Source organism: Panthera uncia, assembly GCF_023721935.1.
Source record: "Panthera uncia isolate 11264 chromosome A3 unlocalized genomic scaffold, Puncia_PCG_1.0 HiC_scaffold_11, whole genome shotgun sequence".
Classification (NCBI taxonomy): Eukaryota; Metazoa; Chordata; class Mammalia; order Carnivora; family Felidae; genus Panthera; species Panthera uncia.
In genome coordinates, this window is record NW_026057578.1 from 60,328,362 (window position 1) to 60,347,231 (window position 18,870).

General features: G+C 41.6%; 1 protein-coding gene across 1 annotated transcript in view; it reads right to left on the reverse strand.

Annotated features, from left to right (window-relative positions):
- Positions 1-1,627, reverse strand: part of VWA3B (von Willebrand factor A domain containing 3B) — a 153,273-nt gene extending 151,646 nt beyond the window's left edge. Inside the window, exon 1 of the mRNA XM_049649831.1 lies at positions 1,391-1,627. Within this exon, the coding sequence (XP_049505788.1) occupies positions 1,391-1,586 (196 nt within the window). The 5' untranslated portion in view covers positions 1,587-1,627. The remainder of the gene's footprint in view (positions 1-1,390) is intronic.
- Between the last annotated feature and the right edge of the window lie 17,243 nt (positions 1,628-18,870).

Below are 18,870 nucleotides of genomic sequence, written 5' to 3' on the forward strand. Positions count from 1 at the left end.
GAGCAGTATTTTCCATGACCTTAGATTGAAAAATCTTTGACAAAATATACAGAACTACTATTTTTGCTAGTATCAATAACTGAATTATAGTTATTTGAAATACAAGATAAAACTTTCAGTTTGTTTCCTTATGTAGGAATCCTATAGACCCTGACTCTGGCAGCCCCACCCCCAGCCCTCACTGAAAGGTATTTAGAAGGTATAGGGCTGGTTGTACAACCCCTTACAGAAGGATAAATAACGCACAGCCTGAACCCTGAAGAGCAAAGTCCTTGCCATTAGAATGGGCCTCCAGATCAGTCTGTAACAACCACATCCCCTACACCTTCCTTATCACCAGTATAGAACAAAGCTGCCAAGAGAACTGGTGAAAAATCTCAAAACCACAGTATTATTGGCCACTCAATAAATATATGCTTAATTAATTAATTAATTGGCTAATTCAAAATTACTGAGTAAAATCCAAGTAATAGAAATTGCCCTGATTGAAGGAGTGCTCCTCAAATAGGGTGTTACTCATACATTGGACAGGACACTCCTGCTGGGTGGGCTATCTCACACGCTGTAAGACATTCTGTATCCCTGGTCCCCTGGGCCCTATATTTCAGTAGCAACCCAAATCAATATGTCATCAGAAAATAAACAAAAGCAGGGTGCCTGGGTGGCTCCGTTGGTTGAGCGTCTGACTCTTGATTTCAGCTCAGGTCATAATCCCAGGGTCGTGGGATCCAACCCCACATGGGGCTCCAAGCTAAGTGTGGAGCCTCCTTAAGATTGTCACTCTCTCCCTCTGTCCCTCTCACCTGCTCATACTCTCACTCTCTCTAAAATAAAATAAAAAATTAAAAATTAAAAAACAAAAGCAAAACCAAAATACACCCTCACCATTTCTATACTCCCTGTTGGAAAGCTATACTACTGGGAGTTCAGGACCAAATTTCTAACCAATGTATTTAAAAACACTGGACCATGATATCACATAAAGAGAGGCTATGACAGGAAAACAGCATGTTCTCCCTGAAACCATACACAGCTATTGTCTTAATCAACAGCCTCCTGAAGGGGTCTGCACATCCCAAGGGATGAAGAAGACGTCTGCTGTGGTGTGCACAACTTCTATTTACTTTTATTTCATCTTTAAAAGGGCAAAGAATGAAACGCAGCATTACTAATATTTAATAAGTGGACTGATAATCATACACCTATATAACAAACATATATTGGAGATCCATGCACAAACACTTTTTACCAATAAAGATGCGAGATCAGAACAAGCTCAGAGGCGTGTGGTTTTGAGGGGCCTTCAGAGCTGATGCAGTGTCCCCTCCAAGGCTACGGGATGGGATGCTGGTTGGGTTCTCCAACCGATACTACTTTGTGAGTACTATACCTTCACAATGTGGGAATCCGATCTGTGACAAAATCTGTTTCAAGGTCAATTTTTTGCTCTTAAGCCCATGTAGTTGAAGCCATTCCTCAGATGAGATGAGACTCTGCCCGGCCAAATCTGTTTTGGTATTGCTTAGTCTCTCTTGCCCCTGCAGCTGCTGCTCAGAGATGGTGGAAGATGAATCTGCTAGCTCCATCTCGGAATTAGGATCTAAATCACAGAGACCTCCTATAAGGGCAAGTGTGAAAATCAGACTTTCTGAGGACTTGGAACCAATCTAACATCAACAGGGGATTGGTTTAATATAAATTACAGTGCAACCATTAAGTGTAATTCTATCTACCAGTTAAAAATTTTAATATAGATGTATATTTGCCAACAAAGATGCCCACATATATTGCTAAAATTTATCCATAAAATTCAATCTGCATCCATCCATACTCCTATACACACAGAAGAACACCTAGAAAGGTAAATACCAACAGGTTACAGTAGTTTTATCTGTGTGGTGGGAATATGTGTAGTTTTTGCCTTTTCCATACTGTTTAAATTTTTACATTGAATATTTAAACATTTCTGAAAGAGGATTTACTTTCATAATCAGAAAAAATGCAAAGTTCTTCCATTTTGGAAAATAAACATTTGCTCCCGAACCTTCATTACACATCAGTATTCCAATTATAATTGCACCTGACCTTTCACTTCCAAAGGATAAAGAGGGTAAAACCCTGAGAGGAAACACACCTGTTCTGTAAGTGGAGTGTCTAATTGGGAGCTAGTGATAGCGTGGGAACTGGATTGCAGCTCAGCCCAGCTAGAATACATAGATTCACTTGCCAAATGTTTTATTTTAAAGTTGGACTTAAACATTCTGAATCATGTAGCCAGCTGTTCTGGGACCAGCTGGACTCAAGGCAATATGCTACATATTAAACTTATCTAGACCCGCCTAAATATAGCTAGTGTACACAAGAGGAAAGGAGTGGCCAGACAGTAATGCAATCTTAACCCACTCATCACAACTTCAAGGGAGGGCCTGATTAACTTGGAGAAAGACAAAGGTCTGCTCTTCTCTGTACCCAGAGTGTGAAACACATATAAATTTGTTCCCTGGACTATAAAACTTCAACAAGAGTAGTTTCCCATTTCTAAAACTCCAAACATATTCCCTGCACGACTCTGTTACAGTATGAACAATCAAATACAGAAATCAGTTGAACAGGGGCGCCTGGGTGGCTCAGTCGGTTAAGCATCCTACTTTAACTCAGGTCATGATCTCAAGGTTCGTGAATTCAACCCCCACATCAGGCTGTGCACTGACAGCTCAGAGCCTGGAGCCTGTTTCAGGTTCTGTGTTTCCCTCTCTCTCTCTGCCACTCCCCTGCTTGTGCATTCTCTCTCTCTCTCTCTCTCTCTCTCTCTCTCTCAAAAAAAAAAAAATCACCTTTAAAAAACATTTTTTAATAAATAAAAAAAGAAATCAGTTGGACATAGGCTAGGGAGTTTTCATAAAAAGATATTAGAAATATTATTATTAGCAATGAATGAGTTTTTCGTGGGTAAGCACTTGATTGCAAAGAGCTATGTCCAAATAAATTATTTAGAAATCATTATCCTTTAGTAATTGTGCCTTGTTTATATACCCTCTTTTATTCCAAGTACCTTTTACCCTCAAGTTCCCAGTTGTCTGAGCTACTAAGTTTGGGCTTCTCCTCTGACTTTAGACTCACAGAATGTGAAAACAAGAACAGACTTTAACTTTCTTTTTGAGATCTGTCCAACAAAGACTGCCAGCTGAAGAACTTTTAAATTTGGTTAACAGTTCCTATAGAAACAAGAAAAGTAATCTCAGAATAAAGATTTTTTACTATCTCATCATTTCCAGTTAATCTTTCTTTTCCCTGACACACACTCACCCACCTCCTATGTTTTTCTTACTAGAGGGAGCTACATGTCAGAGGTTCAAAAGGGGGCACAGCTATACAAATTGTCTTATAAGGCTCCTAAACTGGATTTTGGACATTTAAAGGTTTCAGAAGAGTCATACGTTTTTTTATATAAGATTTTCTTTTTTTTTTTTAACGTTTATTTTTGAGAGACAGAGCATGCACAGGGGAGGGGCAGAGAGAGAGGGAGACAGACTCTGAAGCAGGCTCCAGGCTCCCAGCTGTCAGCACAGAGCCCGATGTGGGGCTTGAACTCATGAACCACGAGATCATGACCTGAGCAGAAGTCAGATGCTTAACCAACTGAGCCACCCAGGCCCGAACATGTTCTTGATCCCAAACAAAATACAACTGAATCCTCCAGCTAAGGTGCATGCCCCAGTGCCTCCTGCACACACGTGGCTTAAAAATTTTTTAAATAAATATTTTTAAAAAGGTCTGGTTGGCTCTATTGAATTTGAGAAACTGTATGAGTCATTCTGATTCAGATCTTGACTAAGGATTTTTAAGCCTAAGACTACCCACATTGTCAGAAATGAAAGAACCTGGAAAATGGAAATAATCCGAGAAAACAGGAAGAAAGGGGTGCCTGGGTGGCTCGGGTGATTAAACGTCCAAACAGAAGGGATCATTCTACTCAGGCTGTATAAGAGATACTCTGTCAGGGGGAGTCTGGGTGGCTCAGTTGGTTGAACGTCCAACTTCGGCTCAGGTCATGATCTCACAGTTCATGAGTTCAAGCCCCACATTGGGCTCTGCACTAACAGCTAGGAACCTGGAGCCTGCTTCAGATTCTGTGTGTCCCTCTCTCTCTCTCTCTCTCTGGGAAAAATAAATAAACATTTAAAAAAAATTTTTTAATTAAAAAAAAAGAAAAGATACCCTGTCAGAGCAAGGGAGCCTGCCAGAGCAATGATGCCAAATGACCCAACAAAGCAACCCCTCCACACACTGACCACCTGCTTTCCCATATCTAAGCTGGTCTCAGGCAGTTCTCCTATGTGAAATCTTAGAGTTCAGGGCCCATTTCAACCTTTATTCCCTCTATTAAGCCTCTCCAGACCCCCTCCCCAACCTTCCGCAGCATGTTTCCAGCAAAGTTCCAACTGTCACTTTGACACTTCACCAATATGACCTTGGGCACTTCAGGTTTGCCTTGTCTAAACTAAAAGGTTCAATGATTGCAGGGACAAACTATATGAATGTCCTCAGTACAGTGCCTTAAATACAGTAGGCACTTTGTAAGGGTGTTGAATTAAATTGATCACTCAGAATTACTAAGAATCCTGATTTTTAAAAAAAATTTTTAACGTTTATTTGTTTTTGAGGGGGGAGGGAGGGGCAGAAAGAGGGGGACAGAGGATCCGAAGCAGGCTCTGTGCTGACAGCAGAGAGCCCAATGCGGGGCTCAAACTCAGGAACCATGAGATCATGACCTGAGCTAAAGTCGGACGTTTAATCAACTGAGCCACCCAGGCACCCTGAGAATCCTAATCTTTCAATAAGGCAGCAATTTTTTTAGGTCAAACAAGGCTAAAATCGGGAAATAGCGTCTCTTTAACAGAGACATTTTATCTTCCAAATATTACTATGTTGTTATTATTATTACTATGACTTTTCAGAATCTCTTCATCTGAGGTGATTACAAATTGGGGAACAGAGGAATCCAGAAGTAAGAAACAAGTCCAGTTGAACACTGCCCTAAGTTTCAAAAGCTATCTCAAGAGCTAAAGTTTGGGGAAATAGGAAGGGATTTCCAAAAAAGAATGTGGAAATATAAACAAACAAAAAAAAAATAGAAGAGAAAGAAAAGAAGTGAAAGTCTGAGCTGAAGGTAAGAGCAGGGAGGCAGAGCTTGGGGGAACACAGAAAGGTAAAGTCGGCAGAAGTCAAAAGCCCCAACCAAGGGAACAAGGGGCTCCAAGTGCAGCCAGTCTGTACTGCTGAAGTCTGCCCATAGGGGGCAGCTAAGAGATGCCCCAAGGTTGTTCTGAGGTGAGCACCTTGGGGAAGTTCTCATGGCTTAAGAGATTGGGTCCTACATAGTCAGAGGTTGAGGCACAATGCACTTCAAATCCATTAATTCAGATTAAACATTCGGTATACTCCTGTTTTGTTATCAACACCCAAAACTTCTATATCATTGTTAATTCTTACTGAAAATGAAGCGTAGGTTAGGTGGATATATCTTGTGATTTATGTGAGTTTTGAATTATAATCATTCCAGGGAGAAAGGAAGCTGGGTCAAGCCGCTTGGGTAGCCTCCTGCAACTCTCCCCCAGAAACCCTTAATCTACTTCTCCCTCCATTTTCCTGCCCTTAAAGAGCAAGGCTAGCCTGTGATCATCTGCTCAAATAATGTGGGTAGAGGCAAGGACAGTGAAATGGACTGGCCCACGGCTGAGAAAATGTAGCCAAGAAAAGAAGATCTAAGAATAACTAACTGGGCTGCTTTAGTAAGGTCATTGCTGAGAAGAAAGAAACCAAGAGCTCCTAAGAAGATAAAAGGAAAACTCTACCAAGTGGAAACTAAGCCTAATTGAGTTTTATGTCCATATGAAAAGAGCAAAAGACAAAAGAGTTTGTCCTAGTGAGGTGATTGTTAAAACCAAGTAAGTGTAGAAGAAAGGGAGAGAGAGGGGATATCCCAGAACGGAAAGTTGTAGAAATCTGGACACAAGCAAATCCCTTTGTTTTGGACTATTCATGTTCTCGCTATTTCTTAAGAATAAATTTCTCCTGGGGGGTGCCTAAGTGGCTCAGTTGGCTAAACGTCCAACTCTTTATTTTGGCTCAGGTCATGATCTCAGGGTTGGTGAGATGGAACCGGCCAGTTGGGCTCTGCGCTGACTGTGCGGAGCCTACATGGGAATCTCTTTCAAAAATGAACATAAGGGGCGCCTGGGTGGCTCAGTCGGTTGGGCGTCCGACTTCGGCTCAGGTCACGATCTCACAGTCTGTGAGTTCGAGCCCCGCGTCAGGCTCTGGGCTGATGGCTCAGAGCCTGGAGCCTGCTTCTGATCCTGTGTCTCCCTCTCTCTCTGCCCCTCCCCCATTCATGCTCTGTCTCTCTCTGTCTCAAAAATAAATTAAAAAAAAAGAAATGAACATAAAATAATAAATAAATAAATAAATAAATATCTCCTGGTTCTTGTATTAATTCCAAGCCTAGCGAACTTCACCTTATTACTGTTGGCCTGTGATAAGACAGAAAGCAGGAAAACTGGTTCCCCACCAGCGGGGCTGAGCTCCGCTGGGAGTGGGGTATGGTGGTTAGATCTGTGCAGTAGGAGGGGTCGGTACCTTGTGTCTCAGCCTGACCACAGAACCAAATGGTTAAGTGAACCTGGGAAAATCGTTGAGCTTTTGTGGAGGGCAGTGCAAGTCGGAAACTGCTTAATTCCAAGCTTTCCCTCCACATCCTGCTGGAAACCTTGGCACCTGTTAGGTTCTGGCGTGGAAGGGATCGCATCCCACTTACTAGGCAATCTGTCGGATGAAAGACAAGACGGTTCCTGTTCAGCAGCCGCCCTCCCATTGTCTGGGGGCCTTCTGACCCCCAAGGGCGGGTGAGACGCGCATCCCCCTGGTTGATAAAGCACCAACTCCCTCGGGCAAAGGGTCGGCGCTTGGCTCGAAGGACTCCAGACGTTCTATTTCTCTGTGACCCGAGAGCTAAACTCAGGGCATGTTGACCACGGCGTAGCCCCGGTTGCTCGGACGCGGCCAACCACAGCAGGGCTCCCTGAGCCGGCCCCGCCCACGGAGCGTGCGCCCAGTGGAGGCGGGGCCAGCGGGACGAAGGGGCGGGGCTCTAAGGCAGGGTCCCGGGCGTGGTTGCGAAGGAGGGTGTGCCGGATTCCTGAGGTACCCAAGGTCACAACCTCAAACCCAAAGCAAGGGCCCCCACGCTAGGGGACAGGGTGGATGGCACTGCCCTCTATGCCTGCTGTTATAGGGAAAATTAACAACGACGGTGAATATTTATTAACTAAGTTAACAAGCAGATAAACATACTGACGAGCCTGGGTAAGGGGCGAGAAAGGCGCCCAAGGCGGGAGGTAGGCCAGTGCATTGCAGCAAACATTGCAATTAACTTCTGTACGTGCTTTGCAGCGTGTAGAGCACTTACACCTGTGTAATTTTGTTTAATTTTCACCTGAACGCTGTGAAGAGCTATTTTCTTCATTTTACGGTTGAGGGAAAGAAGCTTAAAGAGGTGGGGCAGTTACAGATCGCTCAGGGGTGGAGCGAATGTGAAGCTAAGACGGGTGAGACAGTGAGCTGCAGTTTTGGAGGAGGGGCTGCAATTACTGAAATACCCTTATCTATCAGATATGAGTATTCCTATAGTATTTTCTCCATTCCGCTTTGTTTTTAACCCTTATTTTTACTGTATCAAGTAAGCAAAGAGCTCAAAATACATGCCTGTGATTTTTCAGTCACTCAAAATTGTGCTTATGAAATACATCTTTAAATCCTTAATAAAAGATCCCACAGGCAAGTATTGTTTTACTATGTTGGGATATTAAAGTGTGTTTTAGATTACAAAACTCAAAAAGTGACCAGATCATTTGTAGGTTTTTGAATCAAAGATCAAATAAAACATAGTTAATAATCAAACTGAACAATTCTGTCCCCAACAAAAAAAAATCTACGTCACCCACAGAGTTATTTTCCTACATTCTTTTAATGCCTTCATAACTTTAAAAGTACCAAAATGTTTGATCTCAGATCAAAAATCATTCCATAACATTATTAGATTGTATACCGCTGACCTTGCAAAGACACCTGCAACCACACCACTAAAGAACAAACACAAATTCAACAGTACAAAAAAAGGTTGTGTTCAGGAGAGTAGTACAGCAGCCACGCCCACATTTGCCAATGCCACAGTGATCCTGGCTGTCCCCACCCTGCCAGACTAATATTGGGTCTCAGGGGCTAGATAGAGCACAAAACATTCACACAGCCAAAACCCTGCCTTACATAGTCACACCAGACACTCCTATCCTCACCTTCACCCCGTGCATTTTCCTTTTCCTGGGACACTTGCCACTTATATGCAAGTAACTGCAGATGATTCTATGCTTTAGTCAATTATATATATGTGCCTGCATGAGTAAGTTCATATGAAAATGTGAAACATGAATTACTTTAATTGCAGATAGACAAATGAGCAGATTAGGTCCTTTTGCAGTACTGCATAGTTGATTCTGACTTGAATTCAGCTAGCCACAGGATGATTCACCTCCTTTTTGTTTGTTGGGTGGTCTGGAATAAGAATACCTTTTGCACAGTTGTGATATACCATTGTACTGAACTTTGACAAATTTGTTTTGAATTTACACTTCACAGATCATTTGTATCCTACTCTCAACCTCAGTAATTGGCACTTACCATCTGACTCCCATCCTTACCTTCAGATTCTTTGCCACTGCCCACAACATAAACGCTCCAGCAGAGACTCTATTGTCCCTGCCTCTGACTACAGATGCCTTTACTCAGATCACTCCCCTCACCTGGATCACACTACTTGGGAGCCACAGACCCCCAGGTCATTCACAGTCAGCTCAAGCTCTTCTCTCTTCGCGAAATCATGGACACTCCAGTCCCAGTAATTTTTCTGCACGTGTCCAGACTCAGAGCAGCCATTGTCAGCACTCTTGGCAGTGGTATACTGCCTTGTGACAGCTTTTCCATTGTTATTTGACCTTTGTGCTGTTTTTTCAGGTTGAATCATTTTTATTTTTCTTTAAACAAGTCTATCATGGGCACTACTGTGTTTATGATCATGATTAGAATCTTTGGGGGTGGGGGAGGTCAATAAAGAGAAGAAAAGCAGTTTTCCTAAGCCCACTGCAAGAACTGGAATCAGAGGAGCAGTAGAATATTGATCAAGGGAATCATATATGTGTGTGAAAAAGAGTTGGAGGTGGACTTAACCCAGAAGCATTCCTCAGAAGAGGAAGGAAGGGGGAGAGGAACAAGAGGAGGATGGAGTTGAGCAAGTAAGTCAGACTGCAGTTGAGGCCGAGTGTTGGTTGGCACTGTTGGTCTAGGGTGTTTGGGCCGTCAGAGACTGCCTTAAGAGAGGCGGATAGAAGCAGGGGAAGGCAAAGTACAAATGAACATTTGTGTATATTATGTTCTGCACTTCACTGTTCACTATTTGGGGAGTGGCTGCAAATCTGTGGCTCTCAATTTAACATCTTTTGGGAGGAACAGAGCTTTTAGACATAACTGTTCTACTCTTGATAATTACTATGTTCAGGGTTAACCAACATTTAAAATAATAGCTAGAATTTATTAAAAGCACTTAAAGTGCTTTGTTCTCAGCACTTTAAATGTATCGCTTCTTTAAATCCTTACAAAGCTCCAGAAGGAAAATGCTATGATTATCCCCATTTTACAGATAAGTAAACTGAGATATAAGATTAGGCAACTAGGCGAGCCAAGGCCACTCAGCTAGTGAATGGTGAATCCAGAATTTGAACCCAGGTAGCTTTTATCAACACCCTGCCCTCTTAATTATATGCTGTGTTGATCAATTGTTGGCCCTAAATTTCTCCAAAAGACATTTTCTGTCATCCCAGTTGTATAGTTTTCATTTAGAACTCCTCCCTGGCCCTGAATGGGTTTTTACCACCACACATCTCAATGTTAAATGGAATAAAGTAGGTATGGTTTGGTTTTTTTTGTTTTGTTTTTTTTTTTTTTTGTTTGTTTGTTTGTTTGTTTTTTGGAAAGAGAGTACAAGCAGGAGAGGGGCAGAGAGAGGGAGAGAGAGAGAATCCACAGGACGCTCTGTGCTGTCAACACAGAGCTTGATACAGAGCTCCACCTCATGAACCATGAGATCATGACCTGAGCGGAAATCAAGTGTTGGCTGCTTAACAGACTGAGTCACCCAGACACCCCAAACAGATCTGTTTTCTAATCACCTCTCCCTCCTACACTTCCTGTTAACTTTGCAAATGTGCCATTGTTTTAAAATGAACTGGATGCCTTTTAGTCTGTTACTATATCCTAATAACTAAATTAAGAAGAATTGAACAATATTTTAACTAAAAAATAAAGTTCCACTTGGAAATTTAAAATCACTCTTCAAAATAGATACTTATACTAAAAGCTGGCAAAGACAATACTCCTGGATGAGATTTGGTCATATGGAAATGATATTCAGGAATGGGCCTGGATCTTGCCTTGGTTGGGTCATCCCCTTCCTATGGTTCCTGAAAAGCGAAGGACACACACACAGGCCACTGGCAATGGGCAATAAGACATTTCCTTATTTTAGGAAATAACCCTAGGACAGGTTGACCTGGCAACCCTGTGTGGGTACAGGACTTGGGCACAAAGCTAGGGCCTCTCTCCTTCTAAGCTCAGGTCTTTCTACCAGCTCCTTACCACGCCTAGAGGGGCAAACGTGATGCTGCTTATGTGGGAGGAAGAAAGAAAAGTGGGCCTGCCCACCAGAAGAGGTCAGCTGTGGTTTGGTTTCCCTCTTTTCCCCTTGAGGAAAGAGCAAAGTGCCAGAGAGAGAAACACACTGTAAACTTGGCACCATCAACATCCTGGAAACTGATCCAATTAGATCCCACTTCTTAAGGAGTGAAGAGAGAGGAAAGAGAGGAGGAGGATGACATTAGAAGAATTAGAAAATTCTCACTGATGAATTTAATTGTAAAAATCCTGGGTAAAATACTAGTAAATTGAATTTAATAGAATATTTTTTTAATCATTGTCTGAAAATTGTGGAAGTACATAGCTTTCTGGCAAGCAACTGTACTGCTGGATTTCCTTGAGAACACACAAAAGTATTTTTATAATGCAAAATAGCAAAATAATGGAAATCATCTTTATGTCCATCAATAAGGGAGTAGTTGAAATTATGGTATATTCACATTGTGATATGATAGCAATTTAAAAGAATCAGTTGTTTTTTCTGTTACAATATAGAAAAAGTTCCAAGATATACCTTTGAGATTTTTTAAGTCAAATTGCAGAACAAATGCATGTAGTATAGTGCATTTTGTGTTAAAACAAGCACACATACAATTGTATTCTTGTTTGCTTCCACTCACAACCCACTGACCAGAGCAAGTCACATGACCCATCTCATTGCTAGGAGATGGGGAATTATGGGAAGCACAGCATAATCCCTGGACAGTGGGAGTTTCTCTTTGCTGTATCAGCCAAGGCTTAGGCTTTGGGGGACAACAACCAAAAAGAGTTGTAGCTTTCTGCTTTCCATCACCTGAGGAAATGAAGTAGAGAACAGGTTGCCTGGTGGAATGTGGAGCAAGGGCATGTGGAATATACAGACAGCTGGAAAAGAATACACGCACACATACTGGTCTACCTTCATCTGAAACTGTATATAGGGCGGCGCCTGGGTGGCTGTCAGTTAAGCATCTGACTTTGGCTCAGGTCATGATCTCACAGTCCCTGAGTTCGAGTCCCACATGGGATGAGCTCGATCCCCACCTCTGGTGAGCCCCACTTCTGTCTCTCTGTCCCTCGCTTACTTGTGCCCCCTTTCTCTCAGAAAGAAAGAAAGAAAGAAAGAAAGAAAGAAAGAAAGAAAGAAAGAAAGAAAGAAAAAAGAAAACTGTGTATAAATCATTCTTCACAACGCTGGTTTGAACTGTGTGGGTCCACTTATACATGATTTTTTTTCAGTAACCACAGTACAGTAGCCTAAATGTATTTTCTCTTATGATTTTCTTAATAACATTTTCTTTTCTCTAGCTTATTTTATTGTGAGAATAGAGTATATAATACGTATAGCATACAAAATATGTGTTAATCGACTGTTTATGTCAGACCTCTAGCCCCAGTTTCAAGGCCCAACTGTAGTGAGATTTTCTTTTTCAGATAGAAATGTTGTCATAGAGATAGGGTTTATAATATTATATGCCAAGAGCTTTTGTAAAATATTAAAAATGATCCGGTGAAGATTATATATTCCTAGAGTATCTATTAAAGATACCATTACGTTAATTGTAAGTCAGCTTTCAAATGCCCTATGCTTCTCTGGGAGTTTAGTGCTATGGAAATGTGTGCCTTTGATTGAGGGGCAAACTTTTTTGTTTTTGTCTTTTATTATGCCTTAAACTCACCCAGAGTATCTTTCTGATATCCTTGGCCTCCCTCCCCTCTTTCAGCTCTCAATCAGAATTATTCTACTCTGGTCTTAAGATTTTTACGGGTGCATATGGAATGGGCCTTTAAGTGTAGCTCAGTGCCTTTCAAGAAGAGAATAATATGCCCTTTCAAGAAGGGCATAAATAAAACTTCAAACAGAGAAATGGAGGCATCTTTGTGTCCTCCAAAGCCGGTGTGATTTGGGGGAACCGCTAGAAAAGGTGGGGGCACAGAGACCATTCCACCTCTGGGAATGGGCCAATGGTTACACGTATTTCAGAGCTCAGAAATTTGGGGTAGAGGGGGACTGCCTGCTTCTTCACTTAGGCTCCCTCCCCCAGCTCTTCACCTTGCAGGAGGTGGAGGATCACTCTGGCCAAGGCTTCCGAAGGGCAAGCTGAGCCCCCAAGCCCTCACTCAACTGGAGCCTCTGATGCCACCTCCTCTCTCAAATGGGCAGGATTTTGCCTTCCACCCTCCAAGCTCCAGAGCTCAGTCTTTCGGATCAGCATCACACATGTCCTTCCTCCTAACCAATGAACTGGCCCTTCCTGGAATCATTAACAGATCATTGAAGGAGATTGTTGATTTTTAACTACAGTAAAGGTTGAAACAAAATTCCTAGAAAGTCATTATACAAATGTCCCTTTTTGTCTTTTGAAGTCCTTTTGAACTGAAAGAGTGGTTTTAAAAGAGTTATTTAGTAGGCTTCTTCCCTCCATGGAAACTTTTCCAACATTGTTATGAATGCCAAGCTCTAATCCCTTGCACAGCTGCAAGCCTCAGTCTTTAGGATCCAAACTACATTTCCTGAAAGAACAGGACAAGCAGTAAATTATGACTAATGTGAAAAAGAAATCCCACAGAGCCATTCTGTGAAAGAGTAAATTCATTTAAATAAGAGAAGCAAAAAGTAACCTCTCTCCCTTTACTGAAATATACCCATTAATTGGCTGTATAAAATTAAGTGTCAGGTATATGGGGCATAATCTGTCTTTATTCCTTTGTCTAGATAGATACACATGAGTATTTCAGTGACTGAACAATTGATTATTGTAATAAGATGGCCTTTTGTTTTAAATAGAACTTACAGTTTGGGGGCTTGTATGCCAAACATCATAAAATTGGTAAATGTAAAATAATTCTGTCCCTGGACCACACCTTTTCTATCCAAAGAGTAGAAAGAGGGAATATAAAGGGTGTAGGAATCCAAGACAATGCGCTGATGGGCCTATGCACTGCATAAAGATGCTTCCTAGCTCTGTGACCTTGGTCATGTTAATTACACTCTTGGATCAAGCTGCCAGGACAGACATGAAGCAGAGACGGAAGGAGCCTGGCTTTGAATCAGAGGGAGGAATGTAAACAAACTAAAGGGTCTATGCCTACAGAAGGGCCCATGCCATGGGAAGAGGAGTGACGACAGCCACATCGATGCGTGCTGGTGGCAGTGCGGGTTGAACAAAGACACCTGTGCATAGTATACTCCCAGCAGCTCAGAATCCCCTTGTGCTGGGGCCAGATATTTGTGCCCTTGGACCTACCCAGAATGCTAGTCTAGAGGGCAAGACAAGAAGCAAGCAACATGAGCAGCCATGCTTAGGGGTCTTCCCCCACCCCAACCCAGACTTGACTTTTCAAACTGGGCAATGGAAGTAGAATTTTAACCTGTGTTCTTATTCCAGATACCATGTGATCCGCTTTCTCGCTACCTACAGTTTCAAATCTTTGCTCAAATGTTACCTTCTCACTGAGGCCTTCCTTTACTGGGGTGCTGAAAACCACAGACAGCTCCTTCTTTCTCCCCTAACTCTCTGTCCACCTTCCCCGTTTGACTTTCCTTCATAGCATACATCACTGTCCAACTTCTCTAACATTATTAATTTTGCATATTTGCAAAATTTGCTCTCCCCTGAGCTCTTGGAGAACAGAGCTCTTCGTCTATTTTGTTCACTGCATATTTGCAGACTAGAGTGGTTCCTGACATGCAATGGGTCCTCCATGCATCCTTGTGGAATGAGTAAAGATGTGGGGAACCTAAATCAGTTGCTTTTTTAAAAAAAGGATATTTCAATGGAATACTACTCAGTGATGAAAAAGAATGAAATCTTGCCATTTGCAACAACATGTATGGAACTAGAGGGTGTTATGCTAAGTGAAATAAGTGAGTCAGAGAAAGACAGATATCATATTTCACTCATATGTGGAATATGAGAAACTCAACAGATGAACATAGGGGAAGGGAAGGAAAAATAAGAAAAACAGAGAGGGAGGAAAACCATAAGAGACTCTTAAATATAGAGAACAAATTGAGGGTTACTGGAGGTGAGGTTGGTAGGGGTATGGGTTTAATGAGTGATGGACATTAAGGAGGGCACTATTTGGGATGAGCACTGGGTGTCATATGTAAGAGATGACTCACTAGGTTCTATGCCTGAAGCCAAGACTACACTGTATGTTAGCTAACTTGAATTTGAATACATTTTTTAAAAAGGTATTTCAGTTGTGTAATGACTTCATCCGACTAATAAAGCTAATTAATTACCTTTACTAGATAATCCACATTGAAAGACTCATCTTCCTCTGCGGCCATCAGGTAGAAGCTCTAGATCGGTTACAGTGATGCTAGTTACTGTAACAAGCAAGCCCAGAAATACACACTGCTTCACACACTACAGAAGTTGATATCTTTCTCACATAAATTCCAAACGTGGTATTCCCAATCAGCAGGTCCTCCAAGCAGTGATCTAAGAACTCAGGCTCCTGATGTCTTCTGACTGCACTGTCTTTATCCCTGACTTCCAAAGTGTGGTCTCAAGTCAGCAGAAAGGGAAGGAAAGCTGGAGAGTGGCACAAGGGAGGTTTCTGTGGGCCAGACCTAGAAGAGACATTCATCTCTTCCATCTCAATTCCACTGACTAGAATTCAGTCCTGTGGCCATGCTCACTACAAGGGAGGCTAGAATATGAGGTCTAGCTGTGTGTCCAGGAGGAAGAAGAGAAATTTGGAGAAAAACCAGCCTGTCTCTGCCACATACTCTCTTAACTGGTCTTCCCCTAGCATTCTCACAAAGCTAACTGGCCTGCAGCACCGATTGACCATAGCACGGAAGCTCTCAGGATTGGTTCTCAAATCCACTTATGCTGGTTAGACTCCTCTATCACACCATTTAATTAAATGTTATAAATTAGTGACATCCAAGTGTTAAAGGAGAAGAAGTTCTTATTTCTGTGAAATTTAGGGCAAATGCTTTGAAAATTGTTTGTCTGTGCAGATGGAGGGGAATCACTAAATAATAATGTTGTTGAATTAGGGGTGGATAAAACCCCAGTAAATGACTGAGGGTAGGGGAGGGACAAACAAGAAGTTCTACAAATCTGGAAGCATTCAGCTCTCCAATGCATCTACCTTTATGCTCTGCCTCTACAGAGAGTGAAACTGGAACTGTGTTATGAATGCAATTTTTCAAAGGAAAAGAAACAACTCTCAACAGTGGACATATATGCAAAGAAGGAACCTTAATCCTGATGTGTTTCAGGAAAAGATGAAATCATGACTCGCATTCAGATATAACAATGAACATATGTTAAAATTCTATTAAATTCATCAAATGAGGGAACCAGGCAGATGTTGTAACTACTTCAAAGGAAATGGTTTTTTAAAAATTACATGGAGTAAAATAATGTTGAATTAAATGTGCAAATGGACACAGACTGGCTTTTCCACAGGGGAGAGGGAAGTCCATCTCTACCAGACAGGACATAATTTACATGTGTATCAGTTACCCACACTGTGAAGATTTACAAAATAGCTCCTGTAAAATCTATCTGATAAGGCAGAAGGGTAGACTATAGACAATACATTGTTTTCCACTAAGGCATGAAGCACAAATTTCCTTTTCTACAATCCTACGTCAAAATAATGGAGAACAAACACCTTTACATGAGCCAAACTAAAATGAGGAATGCAAGATCTGTGTGTCATTTTTTAAAAATCTTTTCTACATTTTCAATTAATTGGTTAACAATTAGCCCCGATCCCTTGAATAAGACAGTCTCAGGCTATAATAAATTTTCTTTCACTGGACAAAAGACATAAAGAAAAGGTTTGGTGTTTCCTACTTTAACAAAAAAACAAAATAAAAAAAACAAAAAACAAAAAAAACAGGACTTGGTTATCTTCCCCAAATATAGTAAACGGACATATGAGCCTTAAATAACCAGTGGGAGAAACTGAGTGAAGTGTACCCAAGACTTTGCTGTACTATTTTTGCAACTTCCTGTGAATATATAATGATTTCAAAATAAAAAGTTAAAAAATAAACAAAGAGCACTTAAGGACAACACCAGGAGAGACCCTCAGAGATTTCACCTTCCCCTTCTGGTAGAACAATGGAAGGTTGTCTGTTGGGCACAGGGGGTGAGGGACAAGGGGGCCTGCTCTGTGTATTCAAGAGAGATTAGCAAGTCTTATAGGAGACAGCATTTCTCTGCCCAAAGAAGCCTTGGGTGTTACAAAACCAAAATAGGCTGAGCAGGGTAGAGTGTGGAGAACTTAAACCTGGTTGTAGTAGATCTTAGCAGGGGATGGGACTCATTCTTTTTCTTAGTTTTTAGTACTTTACGTTTTTATTTTTAGTCTGTCAAATAGTCAAAATGAGTAATAGCAATAACACCAATGTCCATGCTCCTGGTTTTGATAATGTGCTATGGTTGTGCAGTATGTTACTATTGGAAGCTGAAGAAGAGTAAAGGGAACTCTCTGTACAATTTTTACAACTTCCTCTGAGTCTGTGATTATTTTAAAATGCAAGTTTTTGGGTTTTTTTTAAAGTACATTATTTATTTTGAGAGAGTGAGAGGGTGCATATACATGGGGGAGAGAAAGGGATAGAGACTGAAGGAGAGAGAGAATCCCAAGCAGGCTCTGTGCTCTCAGCAGAGCCTGACGAGGGGCTTGAGCCCACGAACATTGAGATCAGGATGTGAGCCAAAACTGAGTTGGATGCTTAACTAGCTGAGTCACCCAGGTGCCCTGTTTTACAATGAAAGGTTTTTTTTTTTTTTAAAGGTGGCATGTTTAAATTTTCTTAACATGTATTTATTTTTGAGAGACAGAAAGAGACAGAGCATGAGCAGGGGAGGGGCAGAGAAAGAGACAGAATCTGAAGCAGGCCCCAGGCTCAGCACATGACCTGAGCCAAAATTGGCCACTTAACCAACTGAGCCACCCAGGTGCCCCAAGGTGGCACATGTTTAAAATTTTATATAGATGACCTTATGAACTTTTGTGGATTATATCTTGTTCTTGACAGAGGCAGAACTGTAATTTCTGAGATGCTGGGTCCATTGTAAAGCCAATGCATTTGGGAGTAAATGTGGACCAAGTTAATGTTAAGAGTACCTTTGTGAAGGTATTGGAAATTTTTCCATCAGCATCATAAGGATCATCTTAAAAAAAAAAAAAAAAAAAAAAGAAGTGGAAGTGCTTTCTTTACCATTAGAGAAGGACAGACCGAAGAAAAAGCTTCCTTCTGCATGTAATAATAAAAAATTCTAGTTTCTGGAGAAGAAAAAGTCTTGATTGTTTCTCTTCTCTCTACAAATGTTTCCAACATCAAAACTTTGCGGGAGACTTCTTTTCACATACACAAATCCAAACCTAGACCTGGACCCACCGTGTAAGTTTCTCTAGTGCGGAACAATGGCATGGGGTGCCCAGATGCACAATTGCCCTGATACAGTTGTTACAACCATGCACTCAGCGTTCCTGATCTTCTTGGACACCTTGATGCCAGGCATGGGGCTTTGTCAATGCAGGGCCATCTCCAGATACTGTTTGTGACTTGAAATGTTAACCTTCAGCTGAGTCATGAGTGGAAATCCCAAAAACCCCTGCCCTATCTGCCCTCTTTCTTTGCTAGTCTGTCCTTTGCCCTGGTATCATCTTTCTTTGTTTCCACTGTGGAGACTCACAGTTAGGGATGGAGAAAGATTTCTTTGCAGACTGAACAAGCTGAAGGGGTTCTGTTGCCTCATTTAGAAGAAAAATAATACCGCAATTGTCTAGTGACCATCATCTTTTAAAATAGACCTTCCCTAAGGAACAGGGGATTGTTTCGAGAAAGAAGCTTTCTGTTGTGTCAAGTGGCATTGTCTTACAGTCACTTGTGAAGGGAGAGTTTTATCTGATGTGTTTCAGCTGGGAAGGGTGCCCTACTGTTTAATTCCAGCAGTGTAAAAAGTCCTTTTGTCCTCCTAAGGTAGGAATCCTAGGGGTGTGCTTACTAAAACTGGGGGCCCTTTTGGTGACCTCATTCTTGTATTTAAGATTCCTCTAAAGACAAATATCATATGACTTCACTCATATGTGGAATTTAAAATA